The 20,199-nt window shown below is 39.5% G+C and overlaps 2 protein-coding genes across 5 annotated transcripts in view; both read left to right on the top strand.

The window, feature by feature from the left end:
* The first annotated feature begins 54 nt into the window (after positions 1–54).
* noc4l (nucleolar complex associated 4 homolog) lies at positions 55–7,506 on the top strand. The gene is made up of 15 exons (XM_040000666.1): positions 55–302; positions 430–550; positions 648–754; positions 1,060–1,167; positions 1,342–1,491; positions 1,597–1,699; positions 1,845–1,879; positions 1,968–2,018; positions 2,100–2,211; positions 4,771–4,831; positions 4,942–5,052; positions 6,442–6,605; positions 6,705–6,787; positions 6,983–7,096; positions 7,186–7,506. The coding sequence occupies exons 1-15, from the start codon at positions 150–152 to the stop codon at positions 7,303–7,305; spliced, it is 1,593 nt and encodes a 530-aa protein (XP_039856600.1). The 5' UTR covers positions 55–149; the 3' UTR covers positions 7,306–7,506.
* A 1,565-nt stretch (positions 7,507–9,071) lies between these two features.
* Positions 9,072–20,199, top strand: part of si:ch73-287m6.1 (RIMS-binding protein 2) — a 70,354-nt gene continuing 59,226 nt past the window's right edge. For 3 of the 4 annotated variants that reach the window (XM_040000082.1, XM_040000084.1, XM_040000081.1), the window contains exons 1-2: positions 9,072–9,342; positions 11,353–11,496. In XM_040000082.1, the coding sequence (XP_039856016.1) occupies positions 11,359–11,496 (138 nt within the window). In that variant the 5' untranslated portion in view covers positions 9,072–9,342; positions 11,353–11,358. The remainder of the gene's footprint in view (positions 9,343–11,352; positions 11,497–20,199) is intronic. The other variant, XM_040000083.1, reaches the window with a different exon arrangement.

Here is a 20,199-nt window from a genome sequence, read left to right as displayed (position 1 = left end):
TTATAAGGGTGCCATATTTCTGGAAGATAGACGAACATCACTGAGAGGATGTGACGCTTCACACTCCATACCAGCTGGTGGCGGTAACGCACCAGTTCCTGCTTTATTACCGGCAGTAAACCTCAAAGAAGAAGCACCAGCCAGTAAACATGGCACCGGCCAAAAAGCGCAACGTGAGTTCGGTAAAAACAGCAGAAAAGAGTGCAAAAAAAGCCAAAGTAGATCTCAGCAAAACCGTCGAGCGTATCCTCGAGAGCAGAAAGCATGCCAACGATGTTTTCGACATTCTCGAGAGCCTTCAGGTATAAATTTCCACACCTAAACATCCACGCTGTACTGAATCCATGCCATTTAGCTAACCTTAGCATGATCACCGCTGGGCAGCTTTCAGTAAGTGTACGTGTTTGTTTCCTTCGTGTCTGTGAGCAGGCAGAACAAGAGAAGGAGGTTATCAGCGCAGTCGCTGCGTGCAGCGAGCTGTTCTGTGCGCTGCTGGAGAGGAAGGAGCTGTTCTTGGGAAAGCTCCCCGGAGAGGAGGACGCATTGAGCGGTTAGTATACGATTGTAACCCGATTACCAACAACAGTTCTGAGGTGGATGTATGCGTGTTGCTCCTGTCGCCATTTACCTGGGTTTGTCTGGTCCAGGGGGCTACAGCGCCGAGGACAAGTACCGGATATTTATGCGACACCGGTACACCAGTTGTGTTGAGATCCTGTTAGAGCACCTCAGCCATGAGCAGTATGACATCAAGGTGAGCTGTCTCTCTGTGACTTCTCCTTCCGTCACACGTTAATTAAACTTAAGAGAAACAAATTAATACATGTCTTCACTTTTTGACTGTTAGAACGAAAGGCTCACATTAGACATGTTTGCTGGGGGTTCAGTATCTATTTTGCACAGACGTGTTGAAAGTTTCTGTGTTGTACGGGGAGTTATCTTTTACAGTTTTGCATTGTGCAATTGATTACATTGCTTGCAGTTCTTGGGGACTTGAGGGAGGCAATGATATTCATTTAAATAAGAAAAATACATGATTAGATAACTTTTTGGATACAGGAGAGTGCCATGTGCTGCCTGATGAAATTTGCTGCCGGAGAAGGACGGCATCCTCTTGAGGACTTGGACTGGAGTGAACATTACAGCTTCCCAAGGGAACTGATCCAGGTAGCATTTTGGCTGTGATTTCTAGGATTAATAAGTATTAATAATTTCTGTGTTCTTTTGGGTGACTTAAGTACTTCTTTCAGCTTATTACTCAAGGCAAAAATAGCTTTTCCCGAAAGATACACTTTGTCATTTGTGGCTCCTCCTGATATTTCTTTTTTCTTGTACTGCCAGGCACTGGTGGACAACCTTCTGTCTAAAGCTACAGACAATTCCCTGCTGATCTCCAGGTTCCAGGAGTTTCTCGAGATGGAGGATGTGCGCTATTATGTAATGAGCTCCATCCGGGATAACGTCGGCAAAGTCATGGACAAAAGCAAAGGGGTAGGAAATCATCACCTGTCTGCTGTAGACGTTTACGTGGATGCTTTCTTTCTGTGTTAAAGACATTATGGGATTTGCTAAATACTGCTTGTTTGTTCCTTCCAGGCTGTGGTGCCTGTATATCAGAACAATGTGTTCACACTCATGTCCAGCATCAGCATGCCAAACCAGGAGTCAGAGCTGACCAATTTTATGGTCAAACAGGAAGGTAATACTTTTTAAGATGTGATAATCACAGTGGGAGTCCCTCTGTCTTTTGTCGTGATGATAAAATGTCACTGCAGAGGGAGAAAATCCAGTTTGGGGACTTTTTGTTTTTTTTTATAAGTCAATAATGGCATTTTTTTTCTCAGCCAAGCATGAGGACTGGAAAGCTGCCAAGCTGCATGTAAGTAAAATACTTTAAATCAAATCTTCACATTTCTGTTTGCCAACAAAAAGGTTTTCTGAATGCTGTTAGATCTTCTGCCACACAGGAACATAAGCGTGTCTTTGAGAGGATGTGGCTTGGCTTTCTGAAGTATAAGGTAAGTAGATTAGACCAACAGTCTCTTCTCTGTTTTGTGCTCTGTGATATGTCTCATTAATGTTTGATGTCTGTATTGTAGTTGCCAAACAGCATGTATAAAAAGGTCCTGGTGATACTACATGACTCCATTCTGCCGTATATGAGCAAACCCACGCTCATGATCGACTTCTTGACTGCTGCCTATGAAATTGGTAAGTTATGTGTGTGCTCGTGGCTCTATGGTGACGGTACTTCACCATGAGGTCGACTGACATCTGTAACTTTTAAGGTATTTTCACATCTGGTCTGTGATAGTTTTAGAAGTCTGAACTGTAGTGATAGTGACTGTGTTTGAAATATAAAAGAATCCTAAAATTCAAATATTTTGAATTAAATAATTAATTTGGTATAAACACAACAAAAATGCTACAGTACATTGTCTACAGCATAAATGTAAATGCTCCATAAAAAACACAGGAAGATTTCATTGTTAGAGTTACAGTGAAGCGATTCTTTAGCTTTGTTAGTTTTAGATTGATTAATGAGAATTTAACAGTGTTTTGTTTTGTTGTTTTACTTACTTCAACTGGGATTATATCTGCTTGTGCATGGACATCAGCGAACACTAGGGGGAAGTAGTTGTTAGAATATTATTTTTCTAGTTCACTATAGTGACCCCTGTAGTGAAATGCCCTCTGACCAAATTTATTGCACTCGGACCCAAGCCTAACCTCACGCAGAGTATAACGCGTCTGCGTCACCTGACTCGTGTATCTGTTTGTCTAGCTATCCTATAAACATGAAAAATATTTGAGAGCTTTGTGGATTCAAGTTGTTTTTATGTGACATGCTTTTTGGCGGGGCTGTGCAGTATGTACACTTTCTATACTGTAATTTTTTTAAATGAACTTGAACAGCAGTTCTCCAAGCACTCTGAAGGTCTTTCAAAGTTTTTCTTTAGTCACTGACTGCTTTTTAACCTTTTTCAGTCCAGTCCATGTGCCTAATCATTTACAGAGGAATAACCAGTGTTGGGAAGGTTACTTTTAAAATGTATTCCATTACAGATTACCGAATACATGCCCCAAAATGTATTCTGTAACGTATTCCGCTACGTTACTCAATGACAGTAACGTATTCTGAATACTTTGGATTACTTAATATATTATCATGCTTTTTACAACTACATGAATGTACTATTGCTGTGTGATTTATTACTATTACTGAAGGTCCGCGACTCCGAACTGTAGTAAAGGGACCTCTGACTAATACGGCGGGGTCCCTGTCGGCTCGTAGCCGAAAACTAGCTTTACTTTGTTGTCTGGGTCAACTTTTCTTGCAAGAGACAGAGAGAGGCGTTGAAAGACTGCTCCAACGGAACTTATTGTTTCAGAGGAAAACACGAACACTGTGTACAGTCGAGTCTTAATAGCTTACTTACAACTGGGCTCAGGCACTCTTCTTGGCTGAAGTGGTTATTATTATATTTACATGCTTCCAGCTCCCGTTTTTCCTCGATGACAACTCGTACCTTTCCACTCCCCTTTTTCTCCCTCCTCGCGCTCACGGACCCATAACGTGTATGGCAGTCCATTCTCCCTGCAACACGGACTACACTGCCCATGATGCTACATTCTTTAGAGCTATGCTTGTAGCATTCTGCCTGTTAGCTTAGCACAACAACAACAACGAAAAGGCGCTCTCTCACCCAGGAAACACACAGTCGCAGAGAGAGAGAGAGAGAGCGTCGCCCTGTAACCATGGCAACCGTAACGTTGCCGCCTGGAACAACAGAACGTAGCTGTCAAACAAAACCAAACAGTCCTGACCCGCGACAAAATGAAACAGGAAAGTACCGCAGTGTAATCCATTTATTTCAACAAAGTAACTGTATTCTGAATACCACCTTTTTAAACGGTAACTGTAACGGAATACAGTTACTCATATTTTGTATTTTAAATACGTAACGGCGGTACATGTGTTCCGTTACTCCCCAACACTGGGAATAACAAACAACTTGGCAAAGAACCTGTTTTAAATTGTCTCTCTGCACTTTGTTATTAGCACCATATATATACATATATATATACAAAAATAAATCATTTGTTGTTTTTTTTTGTTTTTTCTTTTTCATTTTTGTAGCTGAATCTTAGAAAAATTCCATCAAAATGCTTTTAGCTGAAAACATGGCATATGTCAGCATGGCATGCAGTGTGTTCTTAAAAAATATTCAAGGAAACTGGACAAATGGAGGACAAAACAAGACATGGCAGGCTTAAACACCTATCCATGGCAAATGAACAGCATCTGAAAATCATGTCCTTAAGAAATAGGAAAAAAGAGAGGATGCAACAAAGACTTGACACAGAACCCAAGAGTCTCAGTGACATACGACGACTTTCAGGAAGCCGTTTTTAAGGAAGCAAAACAAGGAGAAAAGGCTGAAGTATGCTAAATTACACAAGAACTGGACTGAACGTCAATGTCAACAAATTTTATGAAGTAATGAATACAAGTTTTATTTCAAATAATTGTCAATGCGTATGGATGAGGCGAGTGTCTACATCTGTAAAGCACGGTGGAGGCTCTGTCATGGTTTGGTGTTGAGAATCTTGATAGAATTGATAGAATTATGAGCACAAAAGTACCATCAGATGTTCAAAAATACTATTTCAGAATTTGAAAGGTGGAAAAACAACACTTTCATATGTTCATCTACAGCTTTCTTATAAAGTGATGGTAATCAGCAGATTCTTGTCTTCATCGAACAGGTGGGGCAATCAGCCTGCTAGCACTCAATGGCCTTTTTGTCCTCATACATCAACACAACCTGTGAGTGAAAAGCACATTTTTTTTTGTCTCTTTTACTAGATCAGATTATTTACAGTACAATGGGAGACATTTGATCACATAAATCAAAACCACGTATTGTGTGTTTGCAGAGATTATCCTGATTTCTACAAGAAGTTGTATAATCTACTTGAGCCTTCTGTTTTTCATGTGAAGTACAGAGCACGCTTTTTCCATTTAGCCAATGTCTTCCTTAGCTCCAGGTAAGAATTCAGTCACATATTTCAAAATCCTTTTTTATTCATTTATAAATCAGATTCTGTAAAATGTTGGAACATTTAAAAAAAAAAAAAGAATTCACTGACATTTGAGTCTCATAAATCGATATTTTATTCACAATAGAACATAGCAAACAGTTTTAAGATTTTCTATGAAAAATATTTAGAATTTTGAATTTAATGGCAGCACATCTCAAAGTTGGGACTGAGGGGAAAAAAGGGTGGAAAAATAAGTGGTATTAAAAAGAAATTGCTGAAGGAATATTTTGTAACTAATTAGGATAACTGGCAACAGGTCAGTAACATGATGGGATATATAAAGAGGATCTTAGAGAGGCAGAGTTTCTCAGAGCAAATTTGCAAAAACAGTCTTTAAATTTTACAGCAATTTCAGAATCGTGTTCCTTGACATACAGTTGTAGGCTACAATACATAAAATAAAAAGATTCGGAGAATCTGGAGAAATCTCACGCTGAAGTCAATACTGGATACCCATGATCCTTGAGCCTGTCATGGAAATCCCTGCATGAGCTTAGGTGCAAATCCAGAAATCATTGTCTATGAACATTGTTCACTGTGTCGCTCACAATTGCAGGTTAAAGCTCTGTCATACAAAGAAGAAGTCGTATGTGAACATGATCCAATAAAGCCGCCATCGTCTCTTGGCCAAAGCTCATTTAAAATGGACTGAGGCAAAGTGGAAAACAGTTTTGTTGGACATGGACACCACATCCTCCGGATTACGGAGGAGAGGAACCATTCAGGTTTTTTAGCACTTTGTTTAGTCCCTGATGGTATGAAGGTGCATTGGTGCCTATGGAGTCATCACTGCTGAGAGCAGCGTGTGCTCTCATCCAGATTAAGTCTTTTCCAATTAAAGGCCTTGCATTTTTTTTTTACCAAGACAACGCTAAACTCCATATTGGATATGTTACAGAAGCGTGGCTTCACTGTTGAAAAGTCACGGTGCTGCACCAGCTGTTAGCTGTTAGAATCCTGGATCAGAAACTTATACCAGCCGCTGCTCTCCTCAGTTCCCAGATGTTTAAAAGAAAGACGATACTACGCAGTGGTAAACTACGCCATCCAGACTTTTTTGAAATGTGTTCCTTTTACTCAGTTTAAACATTTTTTATGTTTTCTATGTTCTATTGTGAGTTTATCAAATCTGTAAATTATTGCATTCAGGTTTTTACTCTTTACACAGGATGAATGTTGCTTTGTGGGTGACCTGCTGTTATTTTTATGAGCTTTGGCTGAACTATTTAAGCTGCTAAACAGACCAAATATAAGCATCCTACTACTTAAATAATGAGCATGAAAGCTCAGGATCTACATTGCTAAAATGCATGTTCTGTTTTTGGTTTCCTTCAGTCACTTGCCAGTTTACTTAGTGGCTGCATTTGCCAAACGTCTGGCTCGTCTGGCTCTCACGGCACCGCCTACAGCCCTTCTCATAGTGCTGCCCTTCATCTACAACCTGATCCGTCGCCACCCGTCCTGCAGAGTCCTCATTCACAAGCCCAGCGCAGAAGATGGTGAGTTTCAGACTTTTGTAGTTGGGATCGGTGTGTTAACTTGTCTGTATGAATTGTCTGTAGGATATGTGATAAATGTTTGCTTTTGTGTGGTGACAGAACCTTTTGAGGATCCTTATCTGATGGATGAAGAGGATCCTGCTCAGTGCCGTGCCTTAGAAAGCAGCTTGTGGGAAATTAAGGTGTGCAGGCAATAACTTTAGATTCCCAAATGAATTACCTCTGTCGCTGATGACAACTGACTTTTGAGTTTTGATATTTCTCATTTTTTTTCTCTTTGGGGAAAACATGTTGAAGAGATGTCACAAACGATTGAAAGTCCAATTTAAGTGGAGGAGTCACTAAAATGACACATTTTCCTGTCATCTTTTCTATAGTCGCTGCAAAAGCATTACCATCCAGATGTGGCTAAAGCTGCACTGCTGATCAACACACCTTTGTCAGAACAGGAGGATGACATCAGTGAGACACTAGAGGTCACAACGTATGAGGTGACGCTTCAAGAATTAGTTTTCCTCTTATTTCTGGTCAAATTAAATTTGGTTTAGATGAATAAGTTATTTCATTTTCTTTTTCACAGCTGATGGAAAAAGACCTGAAGCAACCTGAGATCAAGAGCGTCCCACTGGAATTTGAAACTGCCACACGGTTACTAAAAGGAGGGGGAGACGTGTTAGGACAGCACTTCTGTCTGGCATAAAATGAGACAAAACAACGGACCACATTTGCCTTGTTAGAACCTTTTTACACTCGTTCATCTTTTATCTGAAGTGCTTTTCAGAAAGCGTTGCCCAAATCTTCTCCATGAAAATTAGATGCTTTCTTGCTTTTTTTAAAATTCTATATTACTGTCCTCGATGTGTGACTGTTGTATGCCAATAAAAACATTTTCTAGAACTGATGGTCTTTGAAGGCATTGTTACTTGAAATCAATTATACACAATTTCAAGAATTCAAAGAAAGAATGTAAACAGGAAATTGTTGGTAAATGTTAAGCTACGCTAAAACTCAAGTTTTCTGCTTCCAGTTAAACAACAAAGTCATTCAGTGCATTGCGTATTTTCACTTAATGTGGCTGCATTTTGGTCCTCCAAAATCAGGCAGGAGATGCTCAATTTGTTATAATGTACTGAGCAAAAATCTCGTCACCCCTCGTTATCTTTGGACAGTGGTTGTTTCTTTGCTCCGGTCCTTGTACCTGACCATTTTCAGAGGAACAGTTTTTTTTTTCTTAAGCCACTTATCACTGCCCTTGTTTTATGAATCATAACACAATTTTTTTTTTTAGTTGAATATTTGAAAAAAACAAAGGAAATGTTATGATGATTTGCATCAGCAAGGTGTTCTCAAAGAGCTATTAGCCAAAAACTTGGTATATCTCAGCATGGTGTGTAGTGTCAGGCCTAAAAAACGTATTTACAGCAGATGAACGGTCTTAAAGTCATTACTGTTGAAAATGGCAAAGCATCCAGCAAAGACATGATACAAAACCTGAGAGATGCATGTGGCCCTTCAGTTGATGTGTCTAATGTTCATTGAAGTCTCATCAGAAATGGTCTTAGTGGAAGGGTGGCTGTGAAGAAGCCATTCATAATGCAGGGGAGTGGGGAGAAGAAGCTGAAGTATGCCAAATTTCACCTGATCTGGACTAAAAATCAATAGCAAGAAGCATTAAGAATCTATATTTAAAGTTTTTACTTCAAATCCCCATTGTGTCATGACAGAGGTACAATAGTGGGGGTCTATAGGCATGGTTAAAACATGGTAGAGGCGCTGTCGTGGTTTGGGGCTGCCGACAGTGGTGTTGGAGATCACGTCAAAATTGATAAAATAAAGGGGTAGAAAAGTACATTCAGACCTGGATCCTACATGCAAAGCCAGCTGGGGAAAGCTGGGGAAAAAAGCACACAATGGAATACTATCAGTCATGAATTGGTCTCCACAGAGCATGAACCTCACATTATTGAAGCAGTGTGGGATCATCTTGACAGAGAATAGAGCAAAAGCCATCCAACATCCAAAGAAGAGATGTGAATTTCCTCAAGAAACCTGGAGAGCTATTCCCGAAAACTACTTAAAGAAAAGAAGAAGAAAGCTGCCTTAGAGAGTTTAGGCTGTTTGAAGAATAAATGTTGTCCATATGTTTGAGTTATATACTTTGTTTTTATTTCCATTGTACATGTTTCCTAATTTCTTAGCAAAATATAAAGAAATTAAGGAGTACTCAAAACGTTTGCACAGTTCTGTGTGTCATATAGTCTTAAACCTACATTAAAACATCACAGTTAATTACACTGCAAGGATACAGCCAGGCCTTATCAAGGGTGTTCTCCCCTCATACAGGTGAGGTTAAGGTTTGCCTTAGATGATCTTTTTCCGTCTGCTGTTCATATTTCATGCTCTTGTTAAGTTTGCCATATGGGCACACAGCAGGCCGCCTTGGGTACAAGAGCGCTGTGAGAGAAAGATTCTGAATCATAACTGACTTCTGTTTCAAAAGAACAAGTCATATGAGGGAGAAGCGCTCCAAAAATGTACTGAGACACACGCCACAAGCAACAAACCATGGAGGCTACGGAGTCTGCAGTAAATCCCTACAGTTTTGAAGATTAGAAAATCTATTTATAATTTTTGTAGGCTTCGCTTATGGTGAACTACAAGATGGGCATGATACTACCCAGCCAAACACGATCTTTGTGAAGAGGATGAGAGAAGCTGAAGACCATTTGTTAAATGGGTAAGAACTATGAAATACAGTCCTTGCAGAAGTTTTAAAGCATCATAGATGAAGGCGTTTGCAGTTTTTATGATGCAGCATTATATCTATTAGTCCATAATATTTGCAAACACATTTTTTTCAGCTCCTGAACAGTTGTGTACAGCGCTAACACTTAACAGCCATTCACAGCTAACTTAATAAAATATAATTTCAAACAATGCAATGAATCCACTTCTAAATTCAGTTTCTAGTTCATTTGTCTTCTTTAAATGAGCTCTTATTACTTGTGTGTAAACAGTGAAGAGCTATTTGCTCAGAATCAATATGAGCTAAGTACATTGCCTCACCACAGTAATAAACTTAAATCTTTAGAGAAAGGGGATGGTTTTGAATTTAAAAGAATACTGTAATGGAATTAATTAAAATAATGGATTTATAGATTATTTAATATATAAATAAAAAATGTGAAATCCCAATCAGGCCTGGATAATGTCACTCTCTCTGCCTTTGATAAATCTGCGACAGAGATGCTTTGGCTCTCAGAGGTGGTTCATAGAGGTCTTTGAAGGGTGGGATACTTTGCATAAATCTGTAAGACTCCTGAGCTCTGTGTGCTGCTGCTGTTGTTGTTGTCTGTCCTCCTCCTCCTCCTCCTCCACAATCCCCTGCAAGGAAGTAAAAGCTGTCCAAGGTGAGTCAGCACAGAGAATCTGTTCAAGCATTTGGCCGAGGTTTTAAGAGAAACAATGGAAGAAGAAGAAGAGGCCAGTTATTATTCTTTTTTGTCTTTGGTCATTAGTTTTTAACACAATGGCATTCATTTATTTTAAAAAAGCCACTTTTTGAATGAATGAATCAAAAAGGAAAAGCAAAAAGGAAAAAAAAAGGAATCTGATCTTGTTAGTATTAAAAAAACACAAATGAAAAAACAGACAGTCAGACATTGGAGCATTTGTTAGTGTAGATTAGGTAGAGTCCAATAAGTCAAATCCCCTGAGGTGCAAGCATCATTAACCGTCTCTACCCTGCATGTATCTGTGCTCTGTATGGTTAGTGTGAATGCAACACTCCTGTGTGGAAGTCAGTGTCTGTTTGACCAAACGCACAAAGCATGTCAACATAGATGGAGATTTAGTATCAATTAATATGAGCTGTTGTATTTTCCGTGCCCCCCTCCACCATACCCTCCACACACTCACACACCCCTTCACTGTGTGTCTGTGCACTAATCCTCTCTTATGTAACCGAATGAAGCTCTCTCTCAGTGATAACACACACGCACACGCACATGGACACACACATGAACATACTAGTCAGTGCCTACATGTATATGTGGACGAACTTGTGCGGGTGGCAACGGAGTTCAACTGGAATAATGATTCATCTTTTAAAAATGTGACTTTTACTCTCAAGGACTGACTGTGTTTCTCAAAATGAACAAACAAGTTGCGTGTTGATTTTTTTAATGAAAGAAGATGAAGGATTTGTACAGTAAGTGTCAAAAGCTCTTTATTAGTGCATTAGTGCTTTTTCTCAGCAGCAGACCTTTCGTTTTTAGCTTATGCACTGCAACAATTTGAATTTTGCATTGAGAAAACAATAATCATGAATTATAATGAAATATTTGAAATGCTTTTTGTTCATGATGTACAGTTATTTGTCATTTTAATATCGATCAAACACACTATATGTTATTGTTTGTTTGGAAACATGGTGATTTGATGACTAAAGAATGCACATAAATATGCTCTATTTTCAGGTGAAGTTTAGTGAAACTAAAATATAAATCTGAACCAGACACAAACTACAAAGGTAGCTCAAAATCCTTAAGTATTCAACTTTAATAAATGACACCTATTGATGCTGGTCAAAAAGCAATAGTTCTTGATTATTCAATGATGCGTACATGCTTCTCTTTGTATATATGCTGATGGCACTGTTCCAGCATTGCACCGTCAGTGTGTGTGCGTGCAGAATATGAGGTTTGCATCATAGATTCACTATGTAACCTGCAGACTGGTGTTGCAGGTGATAATGCGGGATCACAAGTCCAGTGCTAATGTGGAGAACCTGCTGAGGGAGTCTCAGATGGAGTTACAGTGGATCCAGAGACAGCTCGCCATGATTGCTGCCAGAAACTTGCACCATCACCACCTGCAGAGCAAGGGCAAGGTAACATCATACTATAGGCCTTAGACACACTACTGCTTGTATAGCTAAGATGAACTTTAGTGTGGAAACATTAGTGTTGACCTTGGTGTAGGATAAATGGCATTTACTGGTAGCTGATAAAATTTTAACTTGTGATTTGAAGTCAGTTTTAAGTAATATTTGGTAGTGATCTTATAAGATAGCATTAAACTGTATAAATTAATATACTCTCACTGGGCATTTCATCAGGTACATCTTGCCAGTATTTGGTCAGATCCTCTTTTGCTGGCTTAAATCTCCACCACATCCTAAAGGTGCTCCCCTGGACTGAGATCTGGTGACTGTAGATACAGTGAACTTACTGCCATGTTGCAGTGCAAACTTTTAACTGTGCAGACTTTATTCAGACAGTAAGCCATGCATTCAATGTTAAAATGTTAAATGCCTACATGGGAGTCTTCATTTATTGCCAGCACTGAGATTTGAGTGCAAAGAGTTGCAGCTCTTGATTATATTGTCACTGCTTACATCTCTTTCTTTTTGTGCTTTGTTTGATCCCAACAAATGTACACCTGTCAGCAACATTAAAACAATTGTAAAGGTTTTAACAGCAGCAGACATACTACTGTGTGATTCGGGCACTTTGAATTGAATCCCCTTGTCCAAAAGAAAAATTACTGATCTATCAGGTAAACCACTTGTCCTCCAGAGGATCACTGGCGATTCTAAGTCACTGACAATTATGTCTCAGAGAAGACAGCATGCTTCTGAAAACACATTTTCAGGGTTTTCAAAATTTATCCAGTGGAGCGATAGGCCACTATAGATGCTTAAGGTTTTTAAAGGTGTCCAAAGGGGTTTAGAATAAACCTGCCATTCTCATCTCCAGCTCCATATTTTTATATGTCTACACACACACACACACACACACACACACACACACACACACACACGTGTGTGTGATCAAATCAAATCAAATCACCTTTATATATATATATATATATATATATATATATATATATATATATATGTACACACACATATATATATATATATAGTACTTAAATTACAATTTGCCTTCAGTTATTTGCATATTTAAAGGAGCCAGTCTGTCCAATCCAGTTTCCATCTGTTCCTCATTCCCAGCCTCACAGGGCGTCATGTCGTGGCTGGAAACCAGTTCACTGCAAGAGTAAATGTGCCTACAGTAAAGATGAGAACAGACAGCAAGCACGTGTTGCTAGGCAACAGAGTGGAACAGTGCGTACATCCCACTTTCACCTCTCCTTCCTGTCTTTCTGTCCTGTCCTCTGTCCCATGTGTCTCTTTCATTCTGTCCTCCCCTCCGTACTCTTTGCTCTGTCCCAGCTAAACCGAGAACTAGTACTACATAATACATTGAGTGCCTGGTGCTGATGTAACCTCACTAAAACCTAATTTAATTTGAGCCCTCTCTTAGGGATTTAGAGGAGGTGAAAAGAGCAAATAGGATGCAAGGTAGGACTGGGACCAGGAACATGACAGTGTAGATTTTAATCCTAGAGAAAAGTTCCAAACCTTAAAATGCTATAGGTAGACATGGATGAAACAGAGTGGAGTCGAGGGTATAGTCTGAGTTTTTAACAAGGTGTTGATTCTGAGGCATAAAGGTCTACTTCTGTATTGTTTGATTGTAGAAGTGGCTACTTCCAAATAAAGTCTGACTACTTGGAAGTCAGACTTTCTTGTAATTTTTTAAGTTGTCTTGAGCAATAGTTCTCAAGGTTTTATGAAGGTCTTTCAAAGTTTCTCTTTGGACATAGGAGGCTTTTTCTCTCATTTACAGCCCACTCCTTGTACTTGACCAGTGTTAGGGGTTTTGTCTTTGTTTGTTAAGCCACTTAACACTGACTTATGAATCATTTAAGCATAAAAAGGGACCTATCTCAAGGGATGAACCAGTGATATGGCTACAGATAACAAACATTTTAGCAAAAAAATGATTTCTCTTGTTACAGGCCCCCTTTGTTTCTTCCCATTTCTTTATCTAAATCTGTGAGAAATGCCAGAGATAACAGTTTGGCTGTAAAGAAGCCTTTCTGAACAAAGGGAAGCAGGGAGAAAAGGCTGAGGCATGCAAAATTACATAAGAACACACAGAGTCATGAATCCAGATTATACAGTTTTTTCTGATGGCTTGAGCACATTTTTTTGTAACTATTGGCTATTTTTGCAAAACTCTACACACAAATAAGAAAACTCTTCACCCAATCAGCAAAACATTGTAGTTTTCTTGTAAAAGCGAACAACCTTTGCTTAACTCTCCACACCTTTGTAAAAATGGTATTTTTGTATCCAACAGTTAACACAAGCCATCATATTAATAAGCACACAATGCACCAACTACACACTGATGGTATGAATAAAAAACACATCTGGCTTTTGCTTTCTCTGTGCACAAGGTAGGCTATGTCAGTTTGAACTCATACTTTTGTCATAGAGCCGTAAGCATAGAGGGATCCAAACTTCAAGTACTGGTGTTTATTCAAACACATCAAAACAAACACAAGTGTTTATTTCCAAGTATAGGATTATTTGCAATCGCCATATTGACTATATGGGTTTCTTGGTCTGCAGTGAACATGCTTCCTCTGCCCCCAGCATCTGGTCATCTAGCAATTCTGTAAAGTAACAATTTCAGTATTTTTACATCTATGGTATTGTTGTGTTTTTCATTGGCATACGGCAGTGCTACAAATCTTAGTGCAAAGTGACTGTACTAACCGATTCTCATTTCAAGATGTCCTTATGATGCTTGCTACAGTGTAGCAGCTCGAGTTAGGCTGTACCCGTTGGCCAGCTTCCCTCAGGGTCATTCCACGGTTGATTACATGGTCCACTATTGTAGCTCTGATGTCATCAGCAATTCTATTTCTTACTCTTCTTACCCTTCCTCTCCCCCCTCCTCGTCCTCCTCTCCCCCCTCCTCGTCCTCCTCTTGCTCCTCCTTGTCCTTGTCGTCCTCTTCATCCTACTTCTTCACCTCCACGTCCTCTTCCTCAGCCTCCTCTACTTCTCACTCTTCCTGCTCCCTCCATTGTACTCCACACACAGAGCTTACCTGTATTATAGTGCTTAGGCTGATTGCAAAGTGAACTAATTATCTAAAAAAGTTTTCACATGTGACAGTGTGCCAGACAGTTGGCAAAATAGTGTAAATAATGGCCTTAAATGTGTATAGTTTTGCTAGGAGTGCGTTGATCATTTGGAAATTGAGTGTAAAGCAGTGAGTTGTGTTTACAGTTCTGCAAAAAGAGTGCTGTGCAGTGGATTGTAGCTACAGGTTTGCAAAGTGTGTGTTACAAAATGGCAAACTGAGTGCAAAGCAGTGTTTGTACTTTTAGTTTTGCAAACTCAGTGAGTGGTTTTGCTATAAGTATTAATAGTTTTAGAAATTGTGCTATAAGAATCACAGTTAGGGTTTAAGCATTCAGTAAAAACGGTAAATCTAAGGTTTGAATCATCATTGATTTGTGCAGAGGACGTCAGGAGAGAACTACAACAGTGGGCGTCTATCTGTAACATATGGCGGATGCTCTGCCATGGTTTGGGACTGCTTTTCAGCTTGGAGATCTTGTTAAAATTGATGGAATTATTGATATAGGAAAGTACCATCAAATTTTGATCCATCGTGTAATACCTGTCTTGAAAGCATCTCATTGTTAATGGCTTCATTTTTCAGCATTACAGTAATCCCAAACACATACCTAATGCAGTAAAAGCATACCTGGATATAAAAACATACAGAACACCATGAGTGATGGATGGGCCTCCTGAGAGCTCAGACCTCAGCATTATTGAAGCATCTCGACAGATAAAGGAGCAAAAACAAACTAAAACAACCAACTTAACACAAAAACAAACAAAAAAACACCCAAAGAACAACTTTAAATGAAGTTCAAGAAGCAGGAGGAACTATATAATCTTATGACTGCTTGAAGATATCACAGGAAAGCTCTCCTAAGAGAGTTCAGACTGTCTTGAAGAATAATCAGAATCAGAATCAGAATCAGAATACTTTATTAATCCCGAAGGAAATTATAGGTTACAGCATGCAGCACTCTAATGGCGCATGCGCACTTCCAAAGGAACCTAAATACTGAATATTGACTTTCAAGCTCATTAGAATGGTACAAACTCTGTTTTTGCCTTATATAATGCATTTCCATGTGAGTTTCCACACACCTTTCAATAAATTGCTGCACATATTTCCCATTTTCCTACAACATTATAAAGAAATGTGGGGTGGCTCAGTACTTTTACACAGTATTGTATGTTTCAGCAAAAACTCTTCATTTCTGGAAACATGTACGTATCAAGTGAGAAAAGCAGACATCATTATCTAACATCAAGATTATCTAAGATTATTTAGCAAATTAGACAACTTCTGAACTCAAAATATGAGCCTCACTTCACCTGCGAGGTCAGGTGAAGTGGACGATGTATGATGTAATGCCGTGCATGCCCCTCCAACACATCCCTCCTTTTTTCGCGTGCGTGACGTTGATGTTTGGTCAACTGAACACATCCTTTGGATGACAGACGTAAGAGAGAAAGGTACTGACACCAGTAGAAAGGTGGAGGTGGGGGGTGTTTGGCAGCGATGGTGAGAGGGTGCAGGAACTGTTTGGGTGCCAGGAAGGTGGCGCTGTTTTTGGTCTCGCTGTTAAGGTGATAATCCAGGCCAGCCACGGGTGTGTGTGGACTAGGCAAGCACGCACACAGATGCACTAAGACCCCGACACACAAACATAACCACACACACACACACACACACACACACACACACACACACACACACACACACACACACACACACACGTGGGTTACGCACAGTGACGTGTCGCCTGCGCCTCCGCTGCCGGTCCGTGATGTGACGGGAAGAAAAGAGAGACAATTCGGGACAAAAAAGATACTGCGTTTGCGGTAGGGACAGTGTTATTACCGTGGGTCTCTTTACAAAACCACTGCACGCTAGCATTACTGTGCAAACCTCTCTAAAATAAATAAATAAATAAATGAATGAACAAATAAATAAATAACTGTATTAAAAATATAAACGGTTCTTCCTCAAAGGAGCAGTGGGTGAATTGTTTCTCTGAAAATCTTGGCTGGATTTCTTCCTTTGCTTCGTCCTTTCTTTCTTTGTTTTTGATCATATGTATCCACCTCAAGCATCAGGCAGCACGGATGCAAGTGTTTCACTTCCTCACCAGATGGCGACATGACAATAAATTTAAATTCCCCCTAGTCAAAAAAAAAGATTACCTTCGGGGTATCCTGGCAGCTCGGTTGGCTGAGCACACGCCACTTAACCACAGTGCCCTTGGTTCAAGTCCAGCCACCACATGCTGCCTCCCTAATCTATTCTACTGTGTCCCTTTAGCGGGAGTCATCAAACAAAGCAGCAATCCACAGACGTCCCAGAAAATGTGATTCTTATTAAGCAGACTCTTGAATGCACACAGCATTTGTCTGCGTGCTGATAAAGTTGGTAGCTATTAACTGCTGGAAAATGGGAGTGAAGCTTAACTGTGAGGGGTATAAAGAAGTAAAAAGCCCGTATTACATAATCATATGCTGTAACATCTTAATAGCTACCCACATTATCTGCTTTGGTTAATAAACAGTTCCCCCAGCCTCCAGTTGTTCATTAGTTTTAAATGGATAATGCACTCACTGTGCGTCCATCACCGCTGTTGTCACCGGTATTGTGCAGAAATTAAGCTCCTTGTATTTTTAGGTTTCTGCTGCTTGCCTTCATAGCCTTTAATGAATGTTATTTTGCTATTTTTATTTCCCAGAAATGTGTTCTTGTGCTGTACCATATTGAACATTTTGGCATAGATTAGATACCAAGTAAATGCTGGGCCAATATTGTTGATACCGATACTTTTATCTGATAAAGGAAGCTTATGTAGAGAGCAGTGCCTCGGTGTTTATGAGATTAATCATCATCAATTGAGAAATTCTTAACACATTTTAATAACCAGTAAATCAGTGAGATTTTTAGTTTCCAAAATACTTAGTTAACACAATACACATCTTTCAGCTTTTCATTATTTAACACAAATCAGTGGCCATCATACTAAACTTTGAGGATAGAAAGAAAGTATCTATCCTGTCACACTGATATCGACCCAATACCAATACCAGTGTTGGTATCAATGCAATAAATATTTGCGTCGTTCACCTGCCTACCTTTTTTAGTGCGCTGCTCCTTGGCACTTCATCAGAAAATTATGAACAAGGCTCTGAAATATGTCATGGAAGTTAAGTATAGCAGTCAGTAAGCTCTACAAATCCCTTTGTAGCAGTTACCTGCTTTAAAGACTTGCCTTTGAGCAGTACACACACTACAGCACTCCACAGCTGTGACCTTTACCGATTGCAAACACAAAAAAGGAATATATCCCTTAGATGGAAGTAAAAAACAAACAAAACAAAATTAAAAAGACTCTCGACGGAACATATAAAATCTGAAGTGAAAGTATCTTACATTGTGGGTCACTGAAATCAACAAAGACACACACAACGGCAATATAAACCAACCACACTGCACACAGGTAAGAACCTTGGCCAGTGCATTAAATCAGACTGGAGGCATACACTTCCTCTGAGAGTGGAGTATTGCTGTATTCCCAAAGGTTGTCACGCAGTCGGAGACTGCATGAGTGGAAGTAAAACAGACTGGTTTTATGGGGAACAGGCAGATTTTACTACTTCAGAGCAACTTATGAGATGCTGTGGCAGATTTATACAAACACGAGTAAATTATTATTACTATTTATGTAAAATCATTGAGATATTAAATACAAAAGAAAATTCTCAGGTGGTAAAAATCTTATGTATACTGCTGCAAGGTCTTCTCGCTGATTGTTTCTGAGACTGTATAGCATCTGAATTTTCTCAACTAATTAATTCATCTCATCCCTCTGCCCTCAGTCTGCCGATTTATATGGTATTAATATTGGTAATATTTTCTGTTGTCTTATGGTTATCCATAGCTTGTGCAGAATATTGGATGTACAGCACTGTGCAAAAATCTTGAGCCACCCCTCAGGAGCTGGATTTTCTTGTAATTTTTATTTGTGCTCTTGACCAACAGTTCTCCAGGCTTTTTAAAGATCTGTTAAAGTTTTACTTTGGACATTGGTGGCCTAAATCAAGAGATCAAGGTGAATTGTTAGCTACACTGTACCTTTTACCTAGTCACACATCTGAGTCACTCCTAGTCACCCAGGAGTGACTCAGATGTGTTTTATGGAAAAACATTTTGCCTTTTGCTCATTCTCTCTGAATTAAAGGCAGAGAATGGATAAAATACCAGCTTAGCATCTGGACTTTTTATAATCTTCCTTTAATTGCTCCTTTTCTGGCTCACACTTAGAAGCAAATGCTGTTGGTATTTCCTGTGACCCCAGTGTGCATGAGTGTGCCATTATTCTAAACTCTGACGTAACTGCTGTCAGAGCAGCTTTGCCAGCTTCCTCAGTACAAGGATGACGACTCCTGTGTGGACGGCACAATTGGGCCCTGCCAGACAAGGGACTGGTTACAGTGCTTAGATGCACCAAACTCTGTTAAATTAGGAGTCTGATTGTATGGTATCATGTCTCCCTTGGATGTCTTAACTGCCTGTGATTAGAGTTTATGTGTTTGCTCCAGAGTCCAGTCACCCAGATGCTAAAATGTCCAAAGTATTTTAAATGAAGCTGAGAAAATATTTTCATTTTGTTGTCAAGTCACTAAAGAGGTTACCTGCCTTTAGCCATATATATTTTTTAGCATGTTAAATCTGTAAACCAGTGGTTCTGTGGTAAATGACTCACAAAATCAGCTCTCATAGGGACGTCAATATGGCCTAATATCTTGCTCTGAACAGCCTGACAGAATGTGTTAGTCTGTCTGTCTGTTTGGAAAACCAACAGCACTGGTTGGCAGGTCCATCTCTCTGTCTGTTCTTGGAACGATCACCATATTACACTGGTGGATATATGTGTAGGCTCGACTGCTTAGCGGGTCTGGTGTATTAGCAGGTGGATCTGGCTGTCTTTCTGTCTACTTGGCACTTCCATCGTACTGGCTTCAGAAGCTTACGCTCTGTGGGTAAACTGTCATCTTGTCTGCAACTTTGTTTTTTCATATGTGCTTTGTGGAGTGTGATGGTTTGGCTTTCCATCAAGGGGATCTGGTTATTGTTTGTATGTGTGCGAGTGTGTGAATTGTTTTGTGTGCCAAAATACCAACTGTTCTGGTAACAAGCAAATTGATATATTAGAATAATATAAACTGAAGTGAGAGCCATCTGTTGGTTGGTCTGTCAGGGATTGGTAAAAAGAAATAATGCTTGATGAGAACAGTGGGCTGACAATTTGACCACAGCCTTAAAGTTCCTTGAGATGGGTTTAGTAACTTAAAAAAAAATTAGATGAAAAGCTAGTATAGGGAGGGAAAAGACAAAAGAGAACAGACTTCAAAGTAATGCAGGCAAAAGCTTTCCTTTGTTTGAGGTGCTAAAGTGGTAATACTTGTGTGTCTGGGCAGGCTAAGTGTGCTTTTTCAGGAGGCAAATATGAAAGACTAATGCTTTTTCAGGCATTTCAGATTATACTTCTCTAACATTTTCCTGTAATACTTAAAGTAAGCAGAGTGTAGCACAGCACCAAATCTTTCTTTAGCCTT

Source organism: Simochromis diagramma, unplaced genomic scaffold, assembly GCF_900408965.1.
Source record: "Simochromis diagramma unplaced genomic scaffold, fSimDia1.1 OVJJ01000596.1, whole genome shotgun sequence".
Classification (NCBI taxonomy): domain Eukaryota; kingdom Metazoa; phylum Chordata; class Actinopteri; order Cichliformes; family Cichlidae; genus Simochromis; species Simochromis diagramma.
This window is presented reverse-complemented; position numbering and strand designations above follow the sequence as displayed.